This window comes from Saccoglossus kowalevskii, chromosome 5 (genome assembly GCF_978046115.1).
Source record: "Saccoglossus kowalevskii chromosome 5, keSacKowa6.1, whole genome shotgun sequence".
NCBI lineage: Eukaryota > Metazoa > Hemichordata > Enteropneusta > Harrimaniidae > Saccoglossus > Saccoglossus kowalevskii.
In genome coordinates, this window is record NC_140645.1 from 32262896 (window position 1) to 32289624 (window position 26729).

The window sequence follows — 26729 nt, forward strand, 5'->3', positions numbered from 1 at the left end:
TTGTTGGTATAATAACAAATATACACAGTTACATGATAAGAAATCAAGTTTACTGAAACGTTTTTGGCGAGAACAATGACTACATGAATATAAAAATACATTTTTCATAATAATAACATGGTTAACCCAAATTACTGATTTGATGGCATTGTTGATATACTGCCACCAACGGCGGGAATCGAATATGACATCCTAAATAATCTAATTGAAAAACATAAATTCTCAAATATAATCTGTAAAGTTAAGTTTGGGAAGCCAGTACGTAGAACCCGTTGATTCTAGACCATCAATAGAATATTTCAACATCCTTCAGTATATAAAAAATGCATTTCAGTCAGACATTTAGTCAAACATTTTATCAGACAAACCTCTGAGTCTTCCTGGAAGTTTAACCTCATTATATAACCTTTCAACTTTGATGAATATGCACATTTTATACAGTCATGTTCCTGGTGTCACACACGGAAGTAGTAGTTTATATACACACGTTTTATCGGACATTGAATAACTACGAAGTGAATGTGAACAGGAGAAAAACAAGTGAATATGTATTTGAGAAGCATTACAATGTTACTCATTGTTCTGTTTACCCGGAGACTTGGAGGTACAGTATACAATGCTATTTTGTTACGTATCACTATGTCAACAGTGTCAGTTCAACATAAAATGCGACCTGTTTTGGACACAGTCCTATTGTAATTACATTAGCTATTAATCTGTGATAATTGCTGTATACAAGTTTAATCTAATGACATGTTGTGTTGCTGGCAGTTATATTAGCGAAACATTCAGGCATTGGTCTTACTCAATTAAATAAACCCGACACGAGATTTCATGTCAACAGAATTCAGTACAATTGCTTCAGTCATACATACGTCACTGTTCCATTAGCATTCTATTTAACTGGCTGAATGTCCCTTGGCTGTTATGAGCTGGTAAATATGTAAATTCTACGTGGTTATCATAGCAATTTATTTATAAAACCCAGATAGATAAACATTAAATGCCCGGAAATTATTGAATATATCGATTATTTATAGTTAACGGTGAAGCTACATTGATAGGACCAAGTAGTACGGTGTATGCGATGCCTGGGGAGGACGCTACACTCGACTGTACTATTTACAACTTGGGCGACTCAACTGATCACGCTACATGGGTATATGAAGGATCCGAGACCGCAATTGCCAATATATATCCAACTGGTGGTAGCAATGCATCACCAGGATATGGTCTTGAAACGTCAACATCAAATAGATATGATTTGATTGTATATGACGTCACTTTAGATGGAAGTGATGGTGAATATGATTGTTATTTCAGTCTGGATAACAATCTTGATGGAGAAGTTGGAAAACTTGTTGTGTTGGGTAAGTATAACATTTCTTATAATTTGTAGATGAATACTAATGTATTTATAATATTTTTACTTATTATGTTGTGATATACTGACTGTCATTTTTTATTATTTGAGAGGTGTGTTATAATATTAATAGAGAATTGTATATTAATTTATTTTCTTTCATTAGATAATGTTGATTCAGTTGATATTGTTGACTACTATGATGACCAGAAAGTAGATATAATAGCAGGAGAAACAACGCAATTCACTTGTACAGCATCTGATGGTAACCCAGCAGCTGAGTTAACATGGACAATAGGAGACACCAATATCACAGAATACAGTACATATACAACACAAGTCAGCGATAATAATGACAAACTACATAACAGTATGAGTGTGTTGAATTATACATTCAATGCATCAGATAATGGAGAGGCTTTGAAATGCCAAGCATTTCAACATGATCGATTAACAAGAACAAATGCACGTGTTTACGTGAATGTGTTATGTGAGTATTCTTAGCATGTATAATGTTATGAACAGATTACACGTCAATTACGTATGTCAAAGTTCATTCCGTATTTTCCGGATAGAATATAATCGCTGCGTTGTCGAAAGTAGAAAACCAGTGCAAAAACATGCCAGTAACGATTACCTTCTGGGTTGATTCATCAATATTCTAGATCCTCCAATAATCTCTGAAATTGAGATTATTTCTTGGAGTGACGGTGGTGTGATAAATGTGGCATGTGTAGATACAGCCAATCCAGAGTCATATCAGTATAAATGGGAAGCTGAGGGTGGACAGACTGAAACTGCATATGAGAACACATGGGAACTTATCGATACTGGAAATGATAACCTAGAAGATATTACATGTACAGCTACAAATAGTCAAGGAAGTACAACGCATAGCCAAACTATATACAAACCTTGTAAGTACACAATGTGTTCACATTATAGTGACATCAGAGGCAGTATGTACAGCTACAAACACTATGGGATCCAGTAGACCATATGACTAAATAGTCTACAAACCATGCAAATATACACTATATAATACATGTATACGTATGCATAGCATGGTGTACAATGACAAAGTTTAAAGTATGACGTGTACGTACTAATATAGTATACTTGCAGAGACATTTGGTTACAATGTTTTTCATTTAAATTCTACCTTTCAGCGATAGAAGTAGATCTGTGACGTAAATGTGACAAAGAAATGCCGTTCACAACTGCCATGGTGTTGATGTCTATAATTACCGTTAATAACAAAATGCGTAAGGTGCTGTATTCTAGTTGACAAGTAATCCAAACAATTAGTGATTTGAGCTACTTCCCGTCAAATGAATAATGTGATTTGTGGCTGATCAGTCTTACGTTTCCATGCATATATTTAATTCAAATTAATGTTCATTTCAGACATTATGGCTCTTTCCTGAACAATCGAATGTTAGGTTTTACATACACTATTTATCCTGTTTGTTTGTAGACGAACCCACAGTAAATGCTATCACAGAGAGTCCCCTCAAAATAGAAGCAGGGTCTGACGCCGTGTTAGAGTGTGGCACAGATGCAGTACCACCATTTACCGATAACGAGTGTTGGGAATGGTTTCTACAGATTGGAGCAAATTACACACAGTTAGATTCTTCTGATGGAGGCTATGATATTGATCCAGTGGAAGGTGATGAACGGACAACAACGTTAAATATATTTGATGCACAAGGTGTCCAAACTTATCGATGTCAACTTGGAGAGTCATACGCGAATATTGAAGTCCAGGCAACGGGATCAGGGCCAGGTTCGCGGCAGTTAATTATACGCTCCTGTATATATATATATAGCAACATGTACTATAAGGATATGTATAGAGATTGAATATCTATTCACAAAAATGCAAACACACCGACCATATCGAATTTATAATACATATTTATCTATCTATATTACAACATATAATATAAAAACATGTATAAAGATTGAATATCTATTCACAACCTGTGACGTAATATTTGGTTTATTCACATCATACGTGCTGTGTTTGGGTTTTAAATCATAATTTGTATATTATTCTAGCAACTGATCAGAATTCCTGCACCGTGAGTGTAGGTATGGCGGCATTATTTGCAGTTCTACTTTGTTGCTCAGTGACTGGGAATATCATTGCATTTATTATACATAGACGTGTTAAGCGAAGTTTTTCTAAACAGGTATGTTCTATGTTAAATAATGACGAGTAAATAATTGTGTTTTCTATGATTTTCTGTGTGGTACTTTGCGTGGATATTGTCAAACACACCAACATATATTCATGTATTTGTTTAATTTTTTTTTTGAGAAATTATGTGTTTTATGTTGATATTCTGTATTTTGTTTTAAAGTCTATGTCGGATTCAGGTGATAATTATACAACACTTTCTACAATGTCTAAAGATGCAGTGCATGTATATGAAAGACCTACATTAAAAGCAGATGAGGTAAGAGAACATATTACAAATTAACAATCGCATGAAGTAACAAAGTAAACACATTATTCAAATATAATAGTTTATAATTTTATTTGTTTAGTTTATAGAAAACTTCAAATGCTTTTGAACTGACTAATAGACCAAATGAATTATGAAGGTGATTAGATATTGTAGTACATTATATTTGATTGTAGAACGTTGAAAACAGTAATTATACTTCCCTTTCACCAGAAACAAGAAACACAATCTACGTATGAGGTAATAAACACGACAAAGGTAAATACTGAGCAACCTAATGCCTTTTTACAGATTACATCGATTTATATGATATTTGTTTTCTACTTTATTCACAAAAAATATTCTGTGGCTGTTCATGTTATAGTATAAATATCATATGTAATGAAACGATGATTAATTATAACATACATAACATTGTACACTTACGGACGATTATTAGAACCAATTAAAATACACGACTGCTAAAATAACTAATAAGCATTGTGCTCATAACATTGTACTTTCTTTTGTTTTCACTCAGAACATCTGAACGATTACCACATACAAGGTGAAGACAGATTGCTATACAAATGTTGACGTCCACAGATTAGTGACTGATAAAATTTAAACAGTTGATCCGAACATATTTAAATTACTATTGTGGATTTGCCTCTTATGTGTCACATTTGCAAATCTCGGAAGTAAATTGAAGTATTTTCTTTTCAATTTGTTAGTACCTTTAGAAAAAAACAAAAACATTCACGTTGTGATATTGCTCCCAGTTCAATATAATACTGATGTCATTCTGAGTTTTGGTCAATTATTATCCAAATCATATAAACAAATAAAATATTATTAAATAAGTACTAAATAGCGTAATAATGATTTTTCAAAAATATATATCTTTTGCAAGTTTTGAAATTTAACGAGCAATTTACTCAGAGTAAATTATATTTATCTGTACTTCTTCGAGTTACCTTAATTAATCTATTGGCTTTTAGAAATTATAACATGTTTGATAACTTAATTATCCATTTAATAGTTACAAGCAACACGGGTACTTTTCATAGGAATATAGAAAGAATATAAAAATTATAGGAACAAATATATACATAGTAGAGATCTTAAAATGCGAGGCGAGTGCAGCTATATTATTAGATATAACTGTGTTGAGACTATTTTCTGACTGGCAAATCATCGATAATTTATTACATAATTTACGTACGATCATTTTGAATGTAACCGTAGTATTTACCTATTGAATAAATTGACAATGACGTCTTATATATTAGTTTATGTATCTTATCTGCATAATTTAATAAAAGTGTCCGATTTGTAATTGTAAAAAAAAATTGTGACGCTAAGGTCTTTTTTACTTAATTAACATATTGCACTAGTGTCACGTTTCTAATGAATATTTTACCGACTACCCTTATACTATACATGTCGATGCAGTGATGTAGTGTCATTTTCAATTCATTTGCATGCGAATACAGAGGAGGTCGTTCACCCCTATATCGAACACTGAGTGATCTGAACTGCTGAACTGCAGCGTTACTGCACATTTAGCACACCTATGTACTTTGTTTTTTGTTTGGTTCTAGTCAATTGCACAAAACAAATAAAGTATTTGATGCTGAAAATATTTTCTTTCATAAGAAACAACCTTAACTCATTGGGGTGTGCGCGCCTTGAATTAGGGATTGAAGCTGACGCCACATTAAGAAAGTTGTCGTGTTTATACAGATCATCATATAATTCATGAATAATTGATTCAAATAATTGATACACTGTAACGAATAAATATGATGTAGTTGAAGTAGACTACGGTGTTATTTAATGTTGTACAGTGGTACAAAATAGACAATACTGCGTACAATGACTTCCCCTAAAAGCAGTATTTTCATGTAGTGGAATAAGTGATACAATCTGAAAAGCAGGCATATACAGTTTTACAATTCAGATTATATAACATGATTAACATTACTTATTCAATAAAATCTGTATTTCATACTTCCACATTCACACTAATACATGGCAATATCCAGTTAATTGACAGTTGTCGCATCTACTAGTTGTAGGTAAGAAGCTATCGTTTAACTTATAGAATCATACGCGGATATTAAAGTGCAGGCAAAATAATTTCATTGAACACTTTGAGTTTGGCGTTATATTTGATTTATTGTGATAGAACCCGTCGTATTTGAGCTTTAAATAATGGTTTATATATTATTAAAAAACAGGGCAAAATAAATTTATCACCAACGTTGGTGTGGCTGCATAATTTAATCTTTCTTAATTGCTCAGTAACTGTGGGTATTGGAGTATATATTATCTATCGATTTGTCATATGCAAGGTTTTCCTAAACATACATGTTTTGCAATAACAAAATAATGATCATTAAATTGGTTGATTTTTTAAAGTGTGTATACTAGGCACAAAGCGTGGATATGTATCGCTAATTTTCTGTCAACTAATATATATCAATATTTCAGTATGCACTACTAAATAATGTGATATTTCAGCATGATCACCTGTGGATATATTCAAGAAATTACTTAATGTGTATATACATCACACCAGGAAGACAAGGTAAGATAATATATATATAACACAATATTGTTAATAGTTTAAAATAAATTTTCAGATCACAATTTACGAATATAATATACCGATTACACTGAGGACGCTATTTACCATAGTCTACATATAACATCATAACTGGTTGACAGATAAAATATTTGCAGTGTGTTTTACTGCAATGAAACGTATATTAAAACATGCATAACTTTACACGTGTTAACAAGTTATTTGAGGTAGAGACTCATGTTCGTGGCCTACAATTTAAACTCCTTTTTTTCTGTATGTGATCGACAAATTTCAGGAGTGTGAGTAAGTCAGTAGAATGTTATCGCGTAACATACATTTTCAAGATAATTATAAGATTGTTTGATAAGTACTAGGATTAATGGTAAAGATTGTAAACAGAGATGCGTTACTTTCAAATACCGAAGTGCAACTGAAGGTCACACTTCTAAGTGGAATCGCAAACAGTACTACCAATTCGATAGATCCTGACAGATATCATGTTTTTTATCATATTTCTTCATTCTGTAACTTACATTATTATTTAAATTAAATTTGATATAGATTCAAAAAATCGAAAAAAATAATAAAATTACTTACCTTAATTACAACAATTTCACAAAAATATCGTCTGCTATATCTAAAGCATGATTGTGATCAATTTTCACTATATTTTTTCTCAAGAAACATCTGAATGACTACTATTACAAGATGTATGCTGACTTGTTAAACTATTCATTCAAATGTTACAATAAGTTTTTATGCTATAAAATCAAACTACCCAGATCACAAAAAAATGGCATTGTCAAATTTTAAGCTTATTTCGTGATAGTGGGCACAGACGGATAGACTTTGTTTATAGAATGCAGCACAGTAGCGTAGTATTGTGAATATTTGCATTTGAATGCAACGGAGGACACGAACTTTAATGCAAACACAAACCTTACTTCAGTGACATCAGTGAGTTGACCTTTATGCATGTGTTAGTGAATGTATCTCGGCCAGTGGATATAGCCTAGGTATTGAGTCTGTGGAACACTCACTCAGCGTAGGAGTCGACCTTTTTGGTATTCAACTCCGGTAGGATTTAAAATCTACGTCTATCGATCATTACAACAACCACTATGCAAACAGTGACCGGTAAATACAGTATTTCCATTCAGTGTACTCGGCGTGTTGAACTGGTATAGTACAGTACCACGTCGATTGTAAACAGATACATTGGTTTTGTCACAGAGCGTTGAAAAAGTCATTCATGACAAAGAAGGCAAGGCAAGGCAAGGCAAACGTTTGAAAGCAGAGCGCAAAGGCTGATGTAATATTTTGATAAGGTTTTAAAGCAAAACATAAAAATTATTTGTTGATTAGCGTTAAACAGTTTGGTCAGATATAGTGAACGAATCTCACATTAAAAATAAACAATGAAATAACAAATTATATATGATGACCGAATTTTACAACAAAACATATGTAAAAACAATGCTATAACGAAAAAAAATGAAATAAATTGTTCATTGTCAGGACTAGTTCTGATTGGACCAACTGGTATAGAATATGCACTACTGTATATAAATAGACAGTCAGTTTCACAAAATTGGACTTGGTTAAAGTTGGCGAGACCGGTCCAATAGCTGAAATCACAGACCAGGATTCTATTATTACCGTAGGTGATCCAGCCAATTATGGTGTTGTGTACACAGCGCCATACAGATATGACTTGGTTATATATAATATATATTTAGAAGACAACGATGGCCAGTATGATTGTTATTTTAGTTAAGATGGGAATGAAGATGCGGAAGTAGGAACACTTACTGTACTTGGTAAGTAAAGTATAACACAACAGAAAGAAATTCCAAGACGCAATTTTCAATCCCTTTCGGCTTATTTAGCAATGTAACAATTGACAGTGGATACGACATATTCTTTTAAAAAATATTGAGGTTACTTGAATGAAAAATAAATAAAATTATATAATTTCATGTTTTACATTCTGCATCCAACACATTATATGTATAAAGAGTCAGTTTTTTAGGGATCACTCATTGATATTGAGTTAAAAAGTAATATGTTGAAAGTAATTGAGTTGATGTTCTTCTTTTAGACTATTTAAATTAATATCGATTTATTCAACTACGTTTACACTATTACTTCATAAATAAAATTGGTATATAACCGCGACGAGGTATAATAAATATTTAGACTCTTAGGCAAACTACACTGCTTGAGTGAACGAAACTGTTCATCCTCACAGATGGATAAGATTCAATAAGTATAGTTTGCTACAGTGATGATGCAGTTGTTAAAGTTGATGAAAATGCAGCAAGAGAGTTTACCCATGAATCCACATTTAAAACCAATAACCAGTAACATGAAACAATTATACACTGTTGAAAGTGTGTGATAAGATAACCAACTGAAATCTAAGAAAGTACCATAAACTTTCACCTCCAGTGTAACAGTCCTAGTATATGATTGAATGATCATAACAGTACTGAAATGCATCATAGTGGTTAACATATGCACTTGAGTTTGTCAGTGTGAATAAGCAAAAGTCCTAAAATTACAAAATATAAACTATTCAAATTGCAATATGGCCACAAAAGCTGCTCCCAAACATTCTTTGTGTGTAGTTAGAGACAAGATGGACAAGTGTACATTTTTATTCAGTGTGATACAGATACAACAGGGCGGTCAAAATCATCGATTCCCCGTACACAAACTAATTCTCCTGTTTGTTCACATATGAAGCCACAGTTATTGCTATCACAGTGAATATTATTAAAATCGAAGCAGGGTTCGACGCCGTGTTAGAGTGCGGTACTGGTGCTTTACCACCACTTAATGGTTTCCATAGAACGGCTAAAGTTACGTAGAACTAGATTCTTCTGATGAATATGATAGTGATCCAGTGGAAGGTGATGAACAGACAACAACGTTGACTATATTTGATTCACAAGGTGTTAAAACTTATCGCTGTCAATTTGGAGAATCGTACGCGGATATTTAAGTCCAGGCAACGGGATCAGGTCAGCTTCACGGCAATGCTTGAGTGCATACGTTTCGGCATTGTCGTAATAACATTATTATTATACATCTTTCCCTCCTAAGGATACATCATAGAAATGCCGAAATACAAAAAGTTTAGAACAAATTGGGCTAACTTTGTATAGGATATGGTGGTATACTATACATGTTCTGCGACAAATTACAGCTAATATAATAAATACTGGATAATATATCATTTAAACAATTTGTATTCTTGTGCGAGCAAACTGCGTGAAGAAGACTACAAATGAATAACTAGATTAAAACGTAGCGAAACCTACGATTTTGTTTGTATAAGGAGGGTAAAGCAAAACAGTATTGTGAATATTTGCATATGAATACAATTCCGGACACGAACCGTACATTCAGTGATATCGGCTAGTTGACCCGGTATAGTACCACATCGACCGAACTGTTTGACAGCATGGCGCTGATCTTGTAGGTTAGCTAAGATACTAAGAACGGCATGTCTCTTATGAAATAAAATATTCGGTGTGTTGTATTTTCATGGTGTCTGGCACAGTGAGCATTACAATATGTATAAATAGCATTCGTTATATATGTTACATTGAACCAACATTAAACACGCTGTGGCGCAACGACAGACGATTTAACGATTTTCGACAAACAAAATATATTGCCCCATCATGTCCAAACCACGGTATTTGATAGTAATAACACTGTTTATTTTTGATTTAATATTTATTTGCACTCTGTCCATGTTCAAACTGAATTATAATTTTCAGTTTTATACAAAATTTCAGTCAGAAAGTATAAAATATGTTTCTAGTGTATGCAATAAACATAGCTTTAGTATTAACGTAAAATATCTGTCAGTGTGAGAAGTTGTATCTATAGTGCATCTGATGTTATCCAACGTCAACAAATTGCATATCATAACTGACCTATAGAGGGCGCTTTATAACCCAATATGACAAGCAAATCTACAGAGTGAAATATCACTTGAATCTTATTGAACATGTACATGCTTCAGTGAAGGTACAACATGTATATCTTGGACGTATCTTATGATTTATCGGTAATAAATTGGTGAAATATCCGAATACCTTGGTAAGAAAGCCAGTATCAAACTAAGCTTGAAAATTTGCTTCACTAGAGTGCTATTGTCCACATTTTTTTATTCACCGCATGTTAGGCAGGTAGTCGTCTACTGTCTGTTATGTTTGAACAGCTGGACACGTTTGACGACCGCAACAACCATTCGGAGTTAGATCACTATGTAAACACACTCGGAACATAACAAGTCGGAGTTAGATCACTATGTAAACACACTCTGAACATAACAAGTCAGTTAGATCACTATGTAAACACACTCGGAACATAACAAGTCAGTTAGATCACTATGTAAACACACTCGGAACATAACAAGTCAGTTAGATCACTAGGTAAACACACTCGGAACATGACAAGTCAGTTAGATCACTATGTAAACACAATTGGAACATAACAAGTCGTAGTTAGATCACTATGTAAACACACGCGGAACATAACAAGTCAGTGATCAGTACGTAAACACACTCGGAACATAACAAGCCGGAGTTAGATCACTATGTAAACACACTCTGAACATAACAAGTCGGAGTTAGATCACTATGTAAACGCACTCGGAACATGACAAGTCGGAGTTAGATCACTACGTAAACACACTCTGAACATAACAAGCCGGAGTTAGATCACTATGTAAACACACTCGGAACATGACAAGTCAGTTAGATCACTATGTAAACACAATTGGAACATAACAAGTCGGAGTTAGATCACTATGTAAACACACTCGTAACATAAAAAGTCAGTGATCAGTATGTAAACACACTCGGAACATAACAAGTCGGAGTTAGATCACTATTTAAACACACTCGGAACATAATAAGTTGGAGTTAGATTACTATATAAACACACTCGGAACATAACAAGTCGGAGTTAGATTACTATGTAAACACACTTGTAATATAACAAGTAAGAGTTAGATTACTATGTAAACACACTTGTAATATAACAAGTAAGAGTTAGATCACTATGTAAACACACTCGTAATATAACAAATCGGAGTTAGATCACTATGTAATCACACTCGGAACATAACAAGTCGGAGATAGATCAGTATGTACACACACTCGGAACATAAGTCAGAGTAAGATGACTATGTAAACACACTCGGAACATAACAAGTCGGAGTTAGATGACTATGTAAACACACTCGTAACATAACAAGTCGAAGTTAGATTACTATGTAAACACACTCGGAACATAACAAGTCAGTTAGATCACTCTGTAAACAAACTCGGAACATAACAAGTCAGTTAGATCACATGTGAACACAAATTCTGAACATAACAAGCTGGAGTTAGATCACTATGTAAACATACTCGGAACAATACCGGTACAAGTTGCAAATTACGCTATATAGATAAGCATGTATATTTGTTTGTTATCGCGTCACTCATCTAGTGATATTTGCCTTCTGGCGGGATTATGGGGTGGCTAAGGATTGGTGAAGTTCACTGAAAAAGATATGCATTATTTAATAAGAATTAATTGTTCTTAAGGAGGGGGAAGATTGTGCCTTTGTTTTGAGGAAAGAGACAATTTAGATGGTAGTGAAAGGGTGAACTTTAAGGATACTCACACCATAGAGGTAAATTATTTTAGCATGGAATACATACGAACGACCTGAGGCATGCGCACTAAATACTCAATATTCTAATAACTTTAATGATGTTACGAAGTAGACACATCGCGTGAATATTATTTTTAGATGCAATTATTGCTAGAAAACATTAATTATGAAACGTCGCAAGAACATATATTTAGCCAGAAGACTGTACATGTTGCTGTCATATTAATTGGATTGGATTGGATTGGATACCATATTTAACAAGCGATTCTTCGTCTTATACTAGATGTCTATCATTCCGAGCCACTTTTGCAACTATACAGCGCCACCATTGGCAATTGTCAATAAAGCTACTGTTTTATCTGATAGACGACTTTCCCGGAAGTAGCGAGGCTGCAGTGAAAAAATACTCCAGCTTTGTCATAGCTGAAAATACAAACATTTCAGTTTGCTTGTAATCGATAGAATGGAATTTTATTTTCGTGACATCGATTGGTGCACCCAGAACACAATATTACGCATGCACGTTTACGTACACCCAAAAACGACATGCGCGCGCATGCGAAACGCCATAACTTCAACTTCCGGGAAAGTCGTCTATTGCTCATACTTGCGTATAACTATTACTGGTTTATTTTGCATTCCAATGTTACATATCGGTTAAAGTCTTTTCTTCCACTTATATTAGTCAAATGTTACAACACCAGACTGAATCAAAACAGAAAGACAATTAATTGTATGTAGACGGTATTCAGGTTCAGTCGTTGCCACTACACTACTGTTATTGTGCCGCAAAAAAATGATATTTGAAAAACGAGAAAGAAAGCAGTTGTACTTATTGCATGGTAAGACCATATTAAAATAAATACATTTTTTTTATAATATTGTATCTGAGGTGGAACTAATATGATGCTAATTTGTTGCCACGACTGGACTCGTGTTCTGGGCTAGAATGAAGATTACCACCACAGAGAACTGGGACAGATGATAAATCGTAAATGGAAACGACCAATACTCTCTGTAATGTCACCATTGTGAGAATAATGACAGTCATTGGCATAGCCACACTCGCTAAGGCACCAGCTGCAGTACAGAAGGTGCTCTCACTCCACTGCCTAAATAATATGCCGTCACAATAACCAGTAGTATAACCAGAGAATTCGCCTCCATCACATAAATTGACAATCGATTTCTGTTTATATACATTAATGTGATTCATTAGTGATAATTTCTTGTGCACAAGTTTCATGTTAATTTATCTGCATGAATATATATTTATTGGAGGTTTAGAAAATACAAGAATTGACCTGACCTGTATGCAGGTCGTCATCACCGCTCATTGTGTGATTTGTGACAACCATGCCATATGGGTGTATTTACAACTTAGTTACGTAAAACGGCAATGGTAGATGATAGAAGAAAGCAAACTACTTCTTATTTCAGACAATTTTATTTTATCATTATTATTCATTTCTTATACCGTTAAATTATTTGAACTGTATTTTATTGTGTCAAACTGACTCGTTGACTAATTTAACAAGACTGTGTTGAATAGTGTGTGTCCGTTTGTTTACTCTTGTTGTAAATCTTTCCTGATCGACAACAGAATCGTTAGTGTCTATCTTAATTTGAAAATGCTATTATTTGTTGGGTATAACATGTAACGCTATGTATAACCTAGGAACTTAGTAACCACGTCACGTACAAAAATGAACCTTGACATCCAGACCTAGTTCTGAATCAACATGTGTGACCAATACAATGCAACAATGACGTCATTGTAAAAGTGTTCCCCTAACGTGTTTGTGCTACCAGGGTGTTCAACAATTGTCAAAACTGTCAGCGTCTCAAAGTCTGTCTCGGAAATCTGCGAAAATGGCAGTATTACTTCTTGTAATGGCACTGCTTACTGTTGAAGGTATTTGTATTGTTATATATGTATATGTGTTTGTCACATTTATTTATAGCATTTATAACACTGTTTATTGTTTCTGTAGATGAACACTCGTTTACTACACAGAGTAGCTGTATTAATTGTAAACACTGTCGGAATGTTATATTATCAACAATTGACACTGACTTGTATGAAACAGTAGTAGTAGTAGTAGTCTGGCTTTCCGAATATTAGGGTTTTTGTTTTTGCATCAACCTTATATGTTAGCCTCCGTTTTTTTATCAATTTATTGATATAAGCAATATAAATGAAATGACACTATTGTTACATACCACATTTCCGTTCTATTAATGGAACATATTATCTACTGTAACAAGGAGTTTATTTCGTACAATTCCGTCAATTATTTCCGAAGTATGTGGTGCTATCTAGACTGCGTCACCATACTCCGGACAGTTTCCGGTTTAGCAGTTTCATTTATTGTCATACCTCCCTGTGGACAATTTATATGAGCGAATGAAATTTACTTCAAAAGATGCAAGTGTAAAAAGCTGTTGTTACTTGTGAAGTAGTTGTAAATAGCCATAGGCATTGAGAGGGGGTAGTTTTGATTGACTCAACTGCCCAAAGCACGTGATAATGTGGCCGTCTTAGTCGATTTGCGGGTATTTAATGCCACTGTTATTCCAAATAATACGTTATAGTTTTTCATGCCGAATGAAGAAAGGTTATCACAGAAAAGACCCATAAAATTACAGGACCGTTTCTGCACGGCGACTCGCATGCACTAAGTGTCATACAATGGTCAAAGTGTGGAACGTTTGTAAACAGGAACATACAGGAATTTGAAACCATTCATGCATGTTCTACTTGCAGACATTTGAACTGATCACATTGCTATTGTGATGTAAATGATGTTTAAATGGAGTGTAGACTATGTGTGTTTAGTTGAATGGTTATTACATTTATTACTTGAAATTAGGTCAACGGCAATTGCCAGAAATCGAACACCGAGAAATCGGCACTTTTATGATTTTAAACTTCAATCAAGGTTAACTCCCGTTTTAGCAGCAACAATTATATAGGTTGGTAGTAAATAAATTACCTTGAAGGTTGTTTTCAGAAAAAATCATGATTCGACATTTATGTCTGTGAAAAAACTGTATTTTTACCGTTTTCTTTCACGCTATGGAGTTTTGACACATTCTGTGCTGATAACGAACGGTGACGTCATTCATTACAGCTGGGATTATGCAAAGCGGGTGGTTCTGTTTGCAGGTAGCAAACAACACAAATACTACACTGGGAAGTTGAAGTGTTTGTCAACATAGCGTATTTATGTTTGGGCCGTTTTATTTGCAAACTTATTTTCTTGAGTATTCCACAAGTTTCAAAGTCCTTTAGAGACACAAGAACACTTTCCGACAATAATTATCAGGCTCCCGCGAGCAAACTTGCGCAGAATACGGTAGAATAAGAAAATGGAATGACGGCTGCGGGGTAAGTTTTTTATGTGTGGAATTGGAAGAAATGCAGAGTAAATTGTCAACACGAAAATATTGTAAATCATCATCCGACGAGACCGTTTTTGTTGGACTTGTTATTTTCGGGAGGGACCTTTTGTAGTGTTCGTGCAAGTTTAGTTTTCATTTTACCTGAATAAGCCTAAAGCGATTTTCAGACAAATTCGAAGGAAACGCTGCCCCTCCTCACCAAAGTGTTCGTCTTACAGCACATTTACATGCACTCTTTTTGCAGGTACGTCGGACTTTGGTTTGATTTTGGTTTAAAATAGTAACAACCACCATCAGCTAAATTCAAGTCCATTATGTTCGCAAATAATTGTGCTGCATCAAGTTTTAAACTTGCCACTTTATCGTGAAGATTCTGGCAATCTCGGCAAAGGAAGCTACCGTAGTGTGGCTCCCCAACAGCAAGTACATTGCGGATATTGTTTTTTTCTCATGATGATAACAGTGATCAATCACTGTCAACAGACTGTAATATTTGTTTCAAATGACGACTCTTTCAACGTAATTCGACCAATGAAAATGCAGTGTTCTAAAATATTGACAGACATTAAACAACCCCACGTGGTTTCTTGTTATGGCTATGACGGGGCTTCAAAGTGTCTTTTTGTCGTCTTTTTGTTGCTTTAACCGGAATTTTCTGGTCTGTTTATAATTTACACTTCCGCATTGAATACGTCGTACCATGGTCGTACTATCTTGGGAAACATCCTTTACCATTGTGAGTACCGCCGTTGAGGAAACGAAAACTGCTGTGAATGACGGTGGAGTCAATGAAAGTAAATTACTGAACAGCAAACTTCAAGAGGTGTTAGCTGGGGAAGCTAACTCTGGAGAAGAAGATGACGAATTTGACTTTTTGGACGAAGACAGTTTGAAGGTGAAGATATCACAGATGCCCTTCAAGTATTTGTAAATGACGCTGACGAATCCGACGTTGGGGGCTTTTAGTTTTACAGCCAAAACAAAGTCAGCTTGGACTTTCAGTTGCGAGACGTGACCCCCAAAATAACGCAGCCAGTGATACATTTCGAAGACAAAAATACAAAACAATCGCAATCAAAGACGCCGACCACGCACGTTAGAAATAAATAGAACACGCTGTTTCACTGGCTTCTTTCACTCACGCAATATAATTATGCTATTTCCAAACGCTTATATTGATCACTGTAAAAGTGGATAAATTCAAACCAGCCATCAAATTAAAAATTCGGATCTCGTTGAATGATCTGATCCTAAAAAGCATATAATGTATCGAACAGAAATAAAAAAAAATAAAAAATCCCCAACTGTGACATTGTACTTTTATTTTGACAACAGATTTAAAAATAACATTTAGAACATAAATTTATCTTCCCAAAATATTTAAAATAAAATCTTAAAAAATACCAAACTCCCGTTAAACGGCCCGGGCGAATTTATGGCAAAATCCGGTAACATGTGATACACTCATGTACTATTTTGTTTATACAAAATTTGTTGTGTTTCGAAAGTGTTTGTTGTTGTTGTTTTTGCTGTACAGCTTCCTCCTCTTGAAACGAAGCAGTGCACATATCTTATCAGCTGTGTGTAAACTACAAACATATATCTTATCAGTTGTTTGTAAATAGCTTAGCCCCAGTTCAGTTATGTTTGTTAACCATGAATATTAATGAGAAGCACTCATGGGGTGTACACTGGATAAACAAAAAACTTGGGTATTTGTTTGCACACAAGAAAAAAACCAGTTTACTTGTACAAGATATTATTTTTTCAATAAAATAAATACACTAATGTATGTGGCATGCCTTATGGAGCTATGCTTGTGATTTTCAAAAAAAAATGTGAAAAGTGCCCAAAAATCTATTCCGCTACCTTAAAAGTAATTTATTGTGATGGCTAATCAGGTTTAACATCCTGTATTAAGGTAGAGATGCAGTTTACCTGACAGGTATTTTAATTAGTTAATTAGAAAACCAAGATGACCTCCCTTGTCCACAAAACTATATATTTTCGGAACGCTTATTGTATGAATTTTAAAATTTTGTTAGTATTTTCTTTTTATGAAAACTGTAGTTTGAAATATGTACAAAAATGTGCTTTTTTGGTTAAAAGTGATTTAAAAAAAATTAGCTTCTAGACCATGCTTCTGTTTTCTGTCATAATTGGTTTGTGGGTACATCTGTTTACTATGAAGAAAGTGCCGTCTTGAAAACTGTCTACCAGTTGTCAATTTTGCAGGGCAGCAGCTCAAATTTTACTACTTCAAGTTTATGCATAAATTACCGCCCGGGCTAGTTGTCTGTACGATTGTTGTAACACTGTTCAACCAAAAACAATGCCCCGACGGCGTTTTGAAGATAAACACATTGTCAATCATTTGTGAAAATTTCAAAACAAAAGGTCAAAGCGTCTAGGAGCTATTTTGGGATCTGGGATGTACACTAAAAAGAAGCTAATTGATAATTTGCATAACAATTCACTCAGTAAGAAGTTTGATAATGCTCACCATTTTTTTCACCATGTTTTTTTTTATTATTTATGTACAGCCTTGCTAAATCTTGCTAAGTATTCAAAAAAAGAGAATTTTTGCACCTGTTATCTATATTTTAAAAATCGTTTTTTTTAGTATGTTCCACTATTCACAATTCAACAAAATTTTAACAGTCTATAGCCTAGACTGTTTGGATAATAAAAAGCAACAAAAAATTCACTCCCAAGTGCCCACGAACCTGCATCTCTACCTTAAGCAACAGTTACTCATTCGGAATAAGTTTCACTGATAAAAGAATGTCCACATGAACGTGTCAAATTAAAATAGAATTTATTCTTTTACTTGCATAAATTTTAAAATCCAGTCACTACGCTCAAATTAGTAAAATGATATCTTAATGTTTTTATAAAAATCTGACATTAAATAATTGTGAGTGGTGTTATGAAGCTATAGGTCATTGACATGTGATATCTTAACTTTGTGGCAATTTCTGCCCACGCTGCTTCAAACATGCATACAAAGCCGGGTTCTTAAATACTAATTCAGTATTAGTTCAGTTAGTTATATAACCAATACATTTTTCAACAAACAAACAGTTTTTCCCAGTAACGGGCTATTGTTTAAAACAAAAGACACTAGATATGTAGTTTCTGTAGTATTGTTGACTTGTGTCTTCTTTTCTCCTCGAATGTTTGTCTCCTAATGATCTCAATACTTCTGTATGCCTTGTCTGATCTCTTCAATTCACCCTTTCTCTGATTATTATTACATATGTACTGCAGTTTATTTTGATTCGTCCCTGAAATCAAAATCGGTATTTCCACACTCCATATGCAAATGAGGTCTGAGAGCAAACAAATTAGTTCCTTCAGGAGTACCGTTTTTCGAAACATAGCAGAAATAAGCAACATTTAGAAGTACGATATTTTCCCCTTAGGGTACATGAATATACTTGCCGAGTGAAATAAAATTTGAACAACAGTAATGGTAATTTTAAGCAGTCACTTATTTTTACTAAAACTAATTTGCATATCACCCATGCAATAATGTTTTCGGTATTTTCACGGTCGATATGCAAATGAGCATGGTATTTGCATTGGCGACCGAACTACTTTTATTTTCTAAACAAATTTTCGTCTGCTATTTTTATCCGTCTGCTATTTTTTGTTGGCATATCACATGAAATACTACGATTGGGAGAACTTTATGTATGTTGACCACCTGGAAACCGAGTTTTATTATCCTGAAAGGCTCTCAGAAGATCAACCCGCAGTAAAATCGGCATTTGCTATGGAGCCGGAACCATCAACATCGAGGTACCGGGAGGTTTCTGCCGGTGACGTTGCGGCGTTTGTCAGCGAGCAGAAAAACAAGAATACGGCGATGAAAACAAAGCGTGAAGTCGCTGTGTTTTGTTATGGGTTCTGTTCATTGAAGATAATTAATGACAAGACGAGTGACTGAACACTGACAGCATATCTAAGACGCCATGTTTATATTCTACACCGAGAGGTCAGAAAGAGGCTGCATACATTAAGTGTATAAACAAGCGGGTTATCAGTATGGACGCTGAGGGCGCCATATCTTACATAAGGCTAACTCCCTAACATCTCCCTTCTTTTATCAAGATTAAAGTTCAATGTTCACACTGGATGTTGATGCTGCATCAGGATGATAAAAGTCATTTCTCATATGAAAAGATCTTGAACGAATCAGATAACGAATGAAATATCGAACAGGGTCAAGTAACATATACATGTATGTATGAAACAACGAATCAAATATCGAATCAAATATCGAACAGTGTCAAGTAACATATACGTATAAAACAACGAATCAAATATCGAATCAAATATCGAATGTTATATCAGCATAATTGTCCGATCATTATACTACGCTAGTACTATGTATATAACTAAATCACTAATCTAAATACTAAACTTAGTGTTCATGTCATTATAAAGTCTCTGTATTTGGCGGACGGTTTAATGTTGCTTCTGGTTCGAGTTGATCTTGTTGTTTGACTCAGTGAGGTCTCTGTCACTGGAATCTCTGGAATTGGTTGTGTAGATGTATGATCCGGCTTATCATTACTCACTGCTGGTGTTGACTGTTGAGTTGGTAACGCAGTGCATTCAGGCTGACTTGCTAGTTGAGACGGTCGATTAGTCGGTGGTTGACTAGATAGTTCTGCAGTTTCACGTATGAATTTACGATTCCGTCTATACATCCTTCCATCCTCTGTTTGCAGTATATATGAACGTGGACCCACTTTGTTGACACATGAGGCTTTTCTCCATGGTTCTCTGGGGTTTGTAGGTTGCAATCTAACTTGTTGACCTATATTTAGCTCTGGTAGTTCTTTAGCACTTTTGTCATAATGAAATTTGGACTTCTGTTTTCTAAGTTTGATGTTTTCTGCTACACCTTGGACAACTTGTGGTTGAAGTAATACTTCTGGAGTTGGTAATAGTGTGCGGGCTCTACGTGACATTAATTTCTGTAGTGGGCTGCTGCCATCAGTGCTGGGTGTATTTCGCCAATCTAAAATTGCTAGCTGTAAGTCTTTCTTGTCTTTGTTTGTTTTCTTGATGATCTTTTTTGATATCTTGACAGCTGACTCGACTTTCCCGTTGCTTTGACTGTGGTATGGTGAGCAGGTTATATGTTCGAATTCCCATTCACGTGCGAAGGTTTCATACTCATTGGATATGAATTGCGGTCCGTTGTCTGAAATTACATTCTCTGGAATGCCATGTCTGGCAAAGTGTGATTTAGTACAGTTAACTATAGTTGATGAAGTTGTATCTGTATCTAATTTGTCAAGTTCCCAGTAATCACTATAGTAATCAACAGTAATTAGGTAGTCAGTTTTGTTGTATGTAAACAAATCTTGTCCAACCATTTTCCATGGTCGTGATGGAATCTCGTATGACATCAAAGGTTCTTTTTGTTGTTTACTGAGGTATTCGTTGCAAGGACTACATTGTGTGATTTTGTCCTTTATTTCCGCTGTCATTCCGGGCCAAAATAGTACGTCGCGTGCTCGTCGTATACATGCTTCAGCACCTAAGTGACTTGAATGAATTCTATTGAGCATTTGTGGTCTCAATTGTTTTGGAATTATGATTTGATTTCCTTTGTATAGAACACCATTGTGTACTGTGATTTCTTCTCTGTATGTCCAATAGTCTCTTGCACATATTGGAACATCATCTCTGTTGTCTGGCCATCCAGCTAATACTGTTGTCATTAAGGATTGTAGAATTGTATCTGTTTGTGTTAGCTTTTGAATTTGCTGATGAGTAGGATCACTAATGCGTTGGTATTGAGCTTGGTTAATGGACTCTATTTCTTGAAACAACTTGTCTTCTATTTTTAGCTGAAATAACTGATATTCTGGCATGTTGGAGCTAGTACTCTTCTCTGTTAAGTATGCTCTGCTGAGCATATCAGCAATGTGCATCTGGTTGCCTGGTTTATATTGTACTTTGATGTTGTACTTTTGAAGACGTAGCATCATGCGCTGTAAGCGTTTCGGTGCTCGGTGTATCAGTTTATTGAAGATAGGTACAAGCGGTTTGTGATCTGAATCTATGGTGATTTCTTCTCGTCCATGTATGTATTGATTAAATCGTTCACATGCGAAAACGATTGCTAAACATTCCTTCTCTATTTGGGCATAGTTTTGCTCAGTGGGAGACAACGATCTTGACGCAAATGTCACAGGTTGTCCGTTTTGAAGAAGTGTGGCACCTAATCCTTTTTCCGAAGCATCGCATTGTATGGTTACCTCGTCATTTACATCGTAGTATTTCAGAATTGGTGCATGGGTGATAAGATGCTTTATTTGACTGAACGATTCTTCTTGCTGCGATTCCCATACAAATACAGCTTTGTCTTCTTTCAGTCGTCTTAACGGTTCGCTGATTTCTGCTAGTTTGGGTAAATATCTAGCTAAGTAGTTAACGCAACCAAGTAAACGTTGTACTGCTTTTTTGCCATCTGGTCTGGGCATATTCTGTATCGCCTGTATTTTCTGAGGATCTGGTCTGAGTCCATCAGTGGTAATCAGCTCTCCCATAAATGGTACTTCTTTGAGCGATAATCTTAGCTTTTTTTTGTTTAATTTCAAGTTAACCTCTCTCGCTCTCTGCAGTAGACTTCTTAGCTTTTTGTCATGGTCTTCCATGTATTGTTGAGGAGTGTCTCCACATCCAAACACAAGTATGTCATCTGCAATGACTTCAATACCAGGAATATCATCCAATGCGTCGTGAAGGCGGCGTTGGAATTCTTCCGAAGCTGATGAAATACCAAACGGCATCCGTACATATCTGTACCTGCCAAAAGGTGTCCAGAACGTTGTCAGGTAGGAGCTTTGTTCATCCAGTTTGACCTGATGGAAACCATCTTTGGCATCTAGAATCGAGAATACTTTGGCATCGGATAACTTAGGTAGAATTTCGTCTAGCGTTGGCATCTGATACTTGGGACGTTTAATTGCTCGATTTAAATCTCTGGGATCGAGACATACTCTCAACTTGTTTGGTTTCAGAACAGCTACAATACTGCTTATCCAGTCTGTGGATTTAGTAACTTTCTTTATTATGCCTTTCCTTTCCATTTCATTTATTTTGGCTTTCAATTTTGCTTTCAGTGGAATGGGAACGCGTCTTGGTACATGTTGTACTGGCTTAATAGTTGAGTCTATTTCAATTTTGTATTCACCAGGCAGGCACCCAAGACCTTCAAACACATCATTGTATTGTTTGATGACGTTATCTTTAGATGTGCATGTAGGAGTTGCTTCCTGTGAAATACTATTCACAACATTAAGAGTAATCAGTCCCATATTTGTACATGTATCACCAGATAGTAGTGGTTTCTGTTTTCCTGCTATAACTTTGAAGTTCAGTGTGTACTCTTTATCTTTAACTTTGCAGATTAGGTTACATTCACCAATAGCATTTACTATGCTATCGTCATAGAGCTTCAACCTTGCTGTTGTTTTCTCTAATGCTGGTTTACCATGCTGTTTTATGTCACACAGGTCATTATATGTCATCACATTACAGGTTGCACCAGTGTCTAATTGACAATTTATTCTTGTTTCACCAGTCGTATCTCGAAATGTTATTGGTATATAGAATTTCTTTCTATTTCCATATTGAACTGCACCAATAGTATCTATCTTAAATATGAAATCATCAGAATCTGATACTTCATCCTGCAGCTGGTGTAGATTCTGTTGTACTTGACGCTTCTGTTTGCATACAGATTGAAAGTGATTTTGCTTACCACAATTCCTGCAAGTCTTACCATAGGCTGGACATTTGTTCTTGTCACGTTCATGGTTGCTACCACAATATCTACACTGGGAGGACTTATCTTTCGTTTGCTTATACTTGGGTCTTTCTTTGCGTTGCTCAGTATATTTATGTTGATTGCTTTCTGTATGTTTACCTTCTTTCTTTACATAGTTGACTGGGTTTACTGTGACATCATTTCCCATTTGACTTAGCTGTTGCCGTGAAACTTCACTTATTCTAAGCGATTCTATGACTTTGTGTAAGTCACTTGCTTGCTCTCTGAATAATCTTGCTCTTGCTATGGAATCTTTACAGCCAAGGACCAATCTATCTCTAACCATCTCATCTTCGAATGTGCCAAATTTGCATGGTTCAGCTAACTGACGTAGTCGGATTACTAATTGGTCTATGGTTTCATTGGGTTGTTGTTCTGCGTTGTGAAAAACATATCTTTCATACAGAACGTTGCGTTTTGGTACGAAGTGTGCTTCTAACTTATATAAGATTGTCTGAGGCTCTTTCATTTTATCATCTGTGAGTTGCAATCTTTTCAGTATTTTCTTACACTCTGTACCCATTAACATCTTAAGAGTAGCAACTTGGATGGGTTTATCTTTCTTATCAAGCTCAGTGGCTGTTTTGTAATCTTCATATGATTCACGATATGTCTGCCAATTTATTGCTATATTTCCATTACAGTTCATTGGTTCTGGAGCGGGAATGGAATTGTTCGTTGCCATGATCAATCACTGGGGTCAACTCTGACAACAAATTTTACGCTATGTTACTCACGGTTTTGAAGTGTTGTGCTGCACACATCTGAGTCAGTTATTCAATCGGTGATATTGTCAAACTGTTCACAACATTAATAGCGGCGATCTGTGCTCAAACACATGTACGGAGTCAAACTTGCCAGTCTTGTATTTTTCTTTGCTCAATAGTCTTCGTTTTGGTAGCTGTGTTGTAATCCAGGCTTTTCTACTGTGATCCACACTATTTTCGCCAAAACTTCACCACTTCTGACACCATGTTATGGGTTCTGTTCATTGAAGATAATTAATGACAAGACGAGTGACTGAACACTGACAGCATATCTAAGACGCCATGTTTATATTCTACACCGAGAGGTCAGAAAGAGGCTGCATACATTAAGTGTATAAACAAGCGGGTTATCAGTATGGACGCTGAGGGCGCCATATCTTACATAAGGCTAACTCCCTAACATGTTTAACGATTGGAAGAAGTCTATGACACAAGAAAAGCGTGACCTAAAAGATATACCACCATCCCAGCTAGATGCTCTGCTGTCGCAATTTTATCTAGGTATTCGTAAGAAAAATGGCGACGAATATGAGCCGGACTCCATATCATTGTATCAAAAATCGACCGGTATTTGCGTGACAATGATTACGGGGTAAGCATCATTCGTGACGATGCGTTTGCTTCAAGTCGCCGCACATTGGCCGCTAAAAGAAACATTTGAAGGCTTCTGGATTTGGTAATTTGCCCAACAAATCACAACCAATTACGAAAAATCAAGAAGAGGCGTTACTGAAAGCTGGGCAACTTGGTGTAGACTCCACAACAGCCATCATCAACACCGTGTGGTATAACAACACGAAGCTTTTCGGTTTGCGTGGAAACAACGAACACGTCAGATGGAATGGGGTGATGTAGTATTACAGAGTGATGAAAATGGTGAGTTTCTAGTGTATAATGAGAGACTCACCAAAACTCGTCACGGAGAGCCTGGTAATACTAGGAGCTTTGTACCGAAGGCGTATGCTACACCGAAAACCCCGGACATTTGCCCGGTTCGAGCCTACAAAGCATACGCAGCTCATCGACCAGACAGAATGAACTGCAGTTCAGCGCCATTCTACCTTGGAATTGAGTATGTCCCATGAACCATTGCTAAGGGAATATGGTTCCGAAATCAACCTATGGGCATAAATAAGCTGACTACGATCATGAAGTCAATGTCGAAAGCAGCAGACTTAACTGGCAAACTGAGTAACCACAGCGCACGTAAAACCTGTGTTCAACGGCTCCTTGACGCCGGTGTACCACCAAACACGGCAGCACAACTAAGTGGACACAAAAATGTCAGCAGTCTAAACCGATACTCAGTTCCGAATAAAGAGCACCAACGTCAAATGAGTAACATTTTATCCGGAAACCAAGACTCTTTCAATCCACGACCAGCAAGCAACATCGCAAACGCAGTTGTGGCGTGCAGCTCAGCGACAACCGCTGACGACGAAAGTCATCCTGTCAGTCACGGTGTAGTACCGCAGCTGAACGGCATGTTTGCCAATGCACAGATCTGTGGAGGAACATTTAACTTTAACATAAACTGTGTATCATAGTCGTCTAGTTCAAGTTCTGGTTCCGTCGTGGTCCCAACTAAACGTCCACGAGTTATTTATTCAGACAGTGAATCAGATTAGACGTCTGATTATTTTCTTTTCACACAGACAGTGTTGGTTGTCTTTAAACTATTAGCCATTGTAATTTGATTAATTTTTATCTGTAATTTTTGTTGTTGTTGTTGTTGTTGTTGTAACATTTAACCGGTTGTTATGAGTTAATAAATTGTTGTAGTGACACGCGTTCTTCACTGGCACGTGTTGCTATGCCGTGTCACTATCTTGGAACATATTAATGGGCAATGGGGTTTCCCGACCTAAAATCCATCCCGGTTTGTTGTACGTTCTTTCTTTAATATGAAATAATCAAATATGGAACATATGTAATAATAACAGAACCCCACACCCTGCCCGTGGCTTTCGTTGCGTACGGAAGTTATTTTCACTCGAGATGCGGTGTATTCTGCTGTATTTTCACTCGCTTCGCTCGTGAAAGTACGGCCGCAGGATACACCGCATCACTCGTGAAAATAACTTCCATACGCAACGAAAGCCACGAGCAGGGTGTGGGGTTCTCTCATCTTATTGCTCTGTAGTTTAAGCGTCTAGTTTAACTTACAACCAGTAATATCTTATTTGGACTGTGAAATAATCAAAACTACACTGGTAAAAAAAATGGCTTAGGAAAAAGCGGATAGGAAAGAGAGTTGTGACCCGAGGACCTAAACACAATGACAGAACACAGACAAAATATCCGTGTCCAAGTCAGTCTAAGTGTCATTTGTGGCAAAAAAGAAAACAACGACTAGAGTATTAATCGCGTGAGACGACGCTCATAACAGTACTGATAAACAACAACAGCAATAATAATAATAATTCTAGTTTCCAAGTAATACATTTATATATATAATAAGTTGATGTGATTAGCTAGACATTGCGGTTGTGGGTTTATGTAATGAAGGGATTCGTCTCGTCGCGCTGAATCTGAACCAAGTAAAGGAAACACTACTCTCATTGAGTGTAGACAACAAACAATCATAGGAAATCAGCCGCCACCATAAGTCGA

The 26729-nt window shown here is 35.8% G+C and overlaps 2 protein-coding genes across 2 annotated transcripts in view; both read left to right on the forward strand.

The window, feature by feature from the left end:
- Nucleotides 1-461: 461 nt before the first annotated feature.
- On the forward strand, nucleotides 462-5140 carry LOC146746066 (uncharacterized). The gene is made up of 9 exons (XM_085498933.1): nucleotides 462-604; nucleotides 1041-1370; nucleotides 1530-1853; nucleotides 2029-2280; nucleotides 2841-3152; nucleotides 3428-3561; nucleotides 3733-3828; nucleotides 4051-4095; nucleotides 4358-5140. Exons 1-9 carry the CDS (start codon nucleotides 547-549, stop codon nucleotides 4364-4366), a joined length of 1560 nt encoding a protein of 519 aa, XP_085355059.1. The 5' UTR covers nucleotides 462-546; the 3' UTR covers nucleotides 4367-5140.
- An 8752-nt stretch (nucleotides 5141-13892) lies between these two features.
- LOC144362106 (uncharacterized) overlaps nucleotides 13893-26729 on the forward strand; it is a 51126-nt gene continuing 38289 nt past the window's right edge. Inside the window, exon 1 of the mRNA XM_085498934.1 lies at nucleotides 13893-14004. Within this exon, the coding sequence (XP_085355060.1) occupies nucleotides 13962-14004 (43 nt within the window). The 5' untranslated portion in view covers nucleotides 13893-13961. The remainder of the gene's footprint in view (nucleotides 14005-26729) is intronic.

Bases quoted from the DNA above. Each gene is read 5' to 3' on its own strand.
- LOC146746066 (XM_085498933.1), top strand. From the start codon at position 547: ATGTATTTGAGAAGCATTACAATGTTACTCATTGTTCTGTTTACCCGG. The intron at 1,854-2,028 runs GTGAGTATTCTT...TCAATATTCTAG, and splicing joins TGTTTACGTGAATGTGTTAT to ATCCTCCAATAATCTCTGAA. The intron at 3,829-4,050 runs GTAAGAGAACAT...CCCTTTCACCAG, and splicing joins CTACATTAAAAGCAGATGAG to AAACAAGAAACACAATCTAC.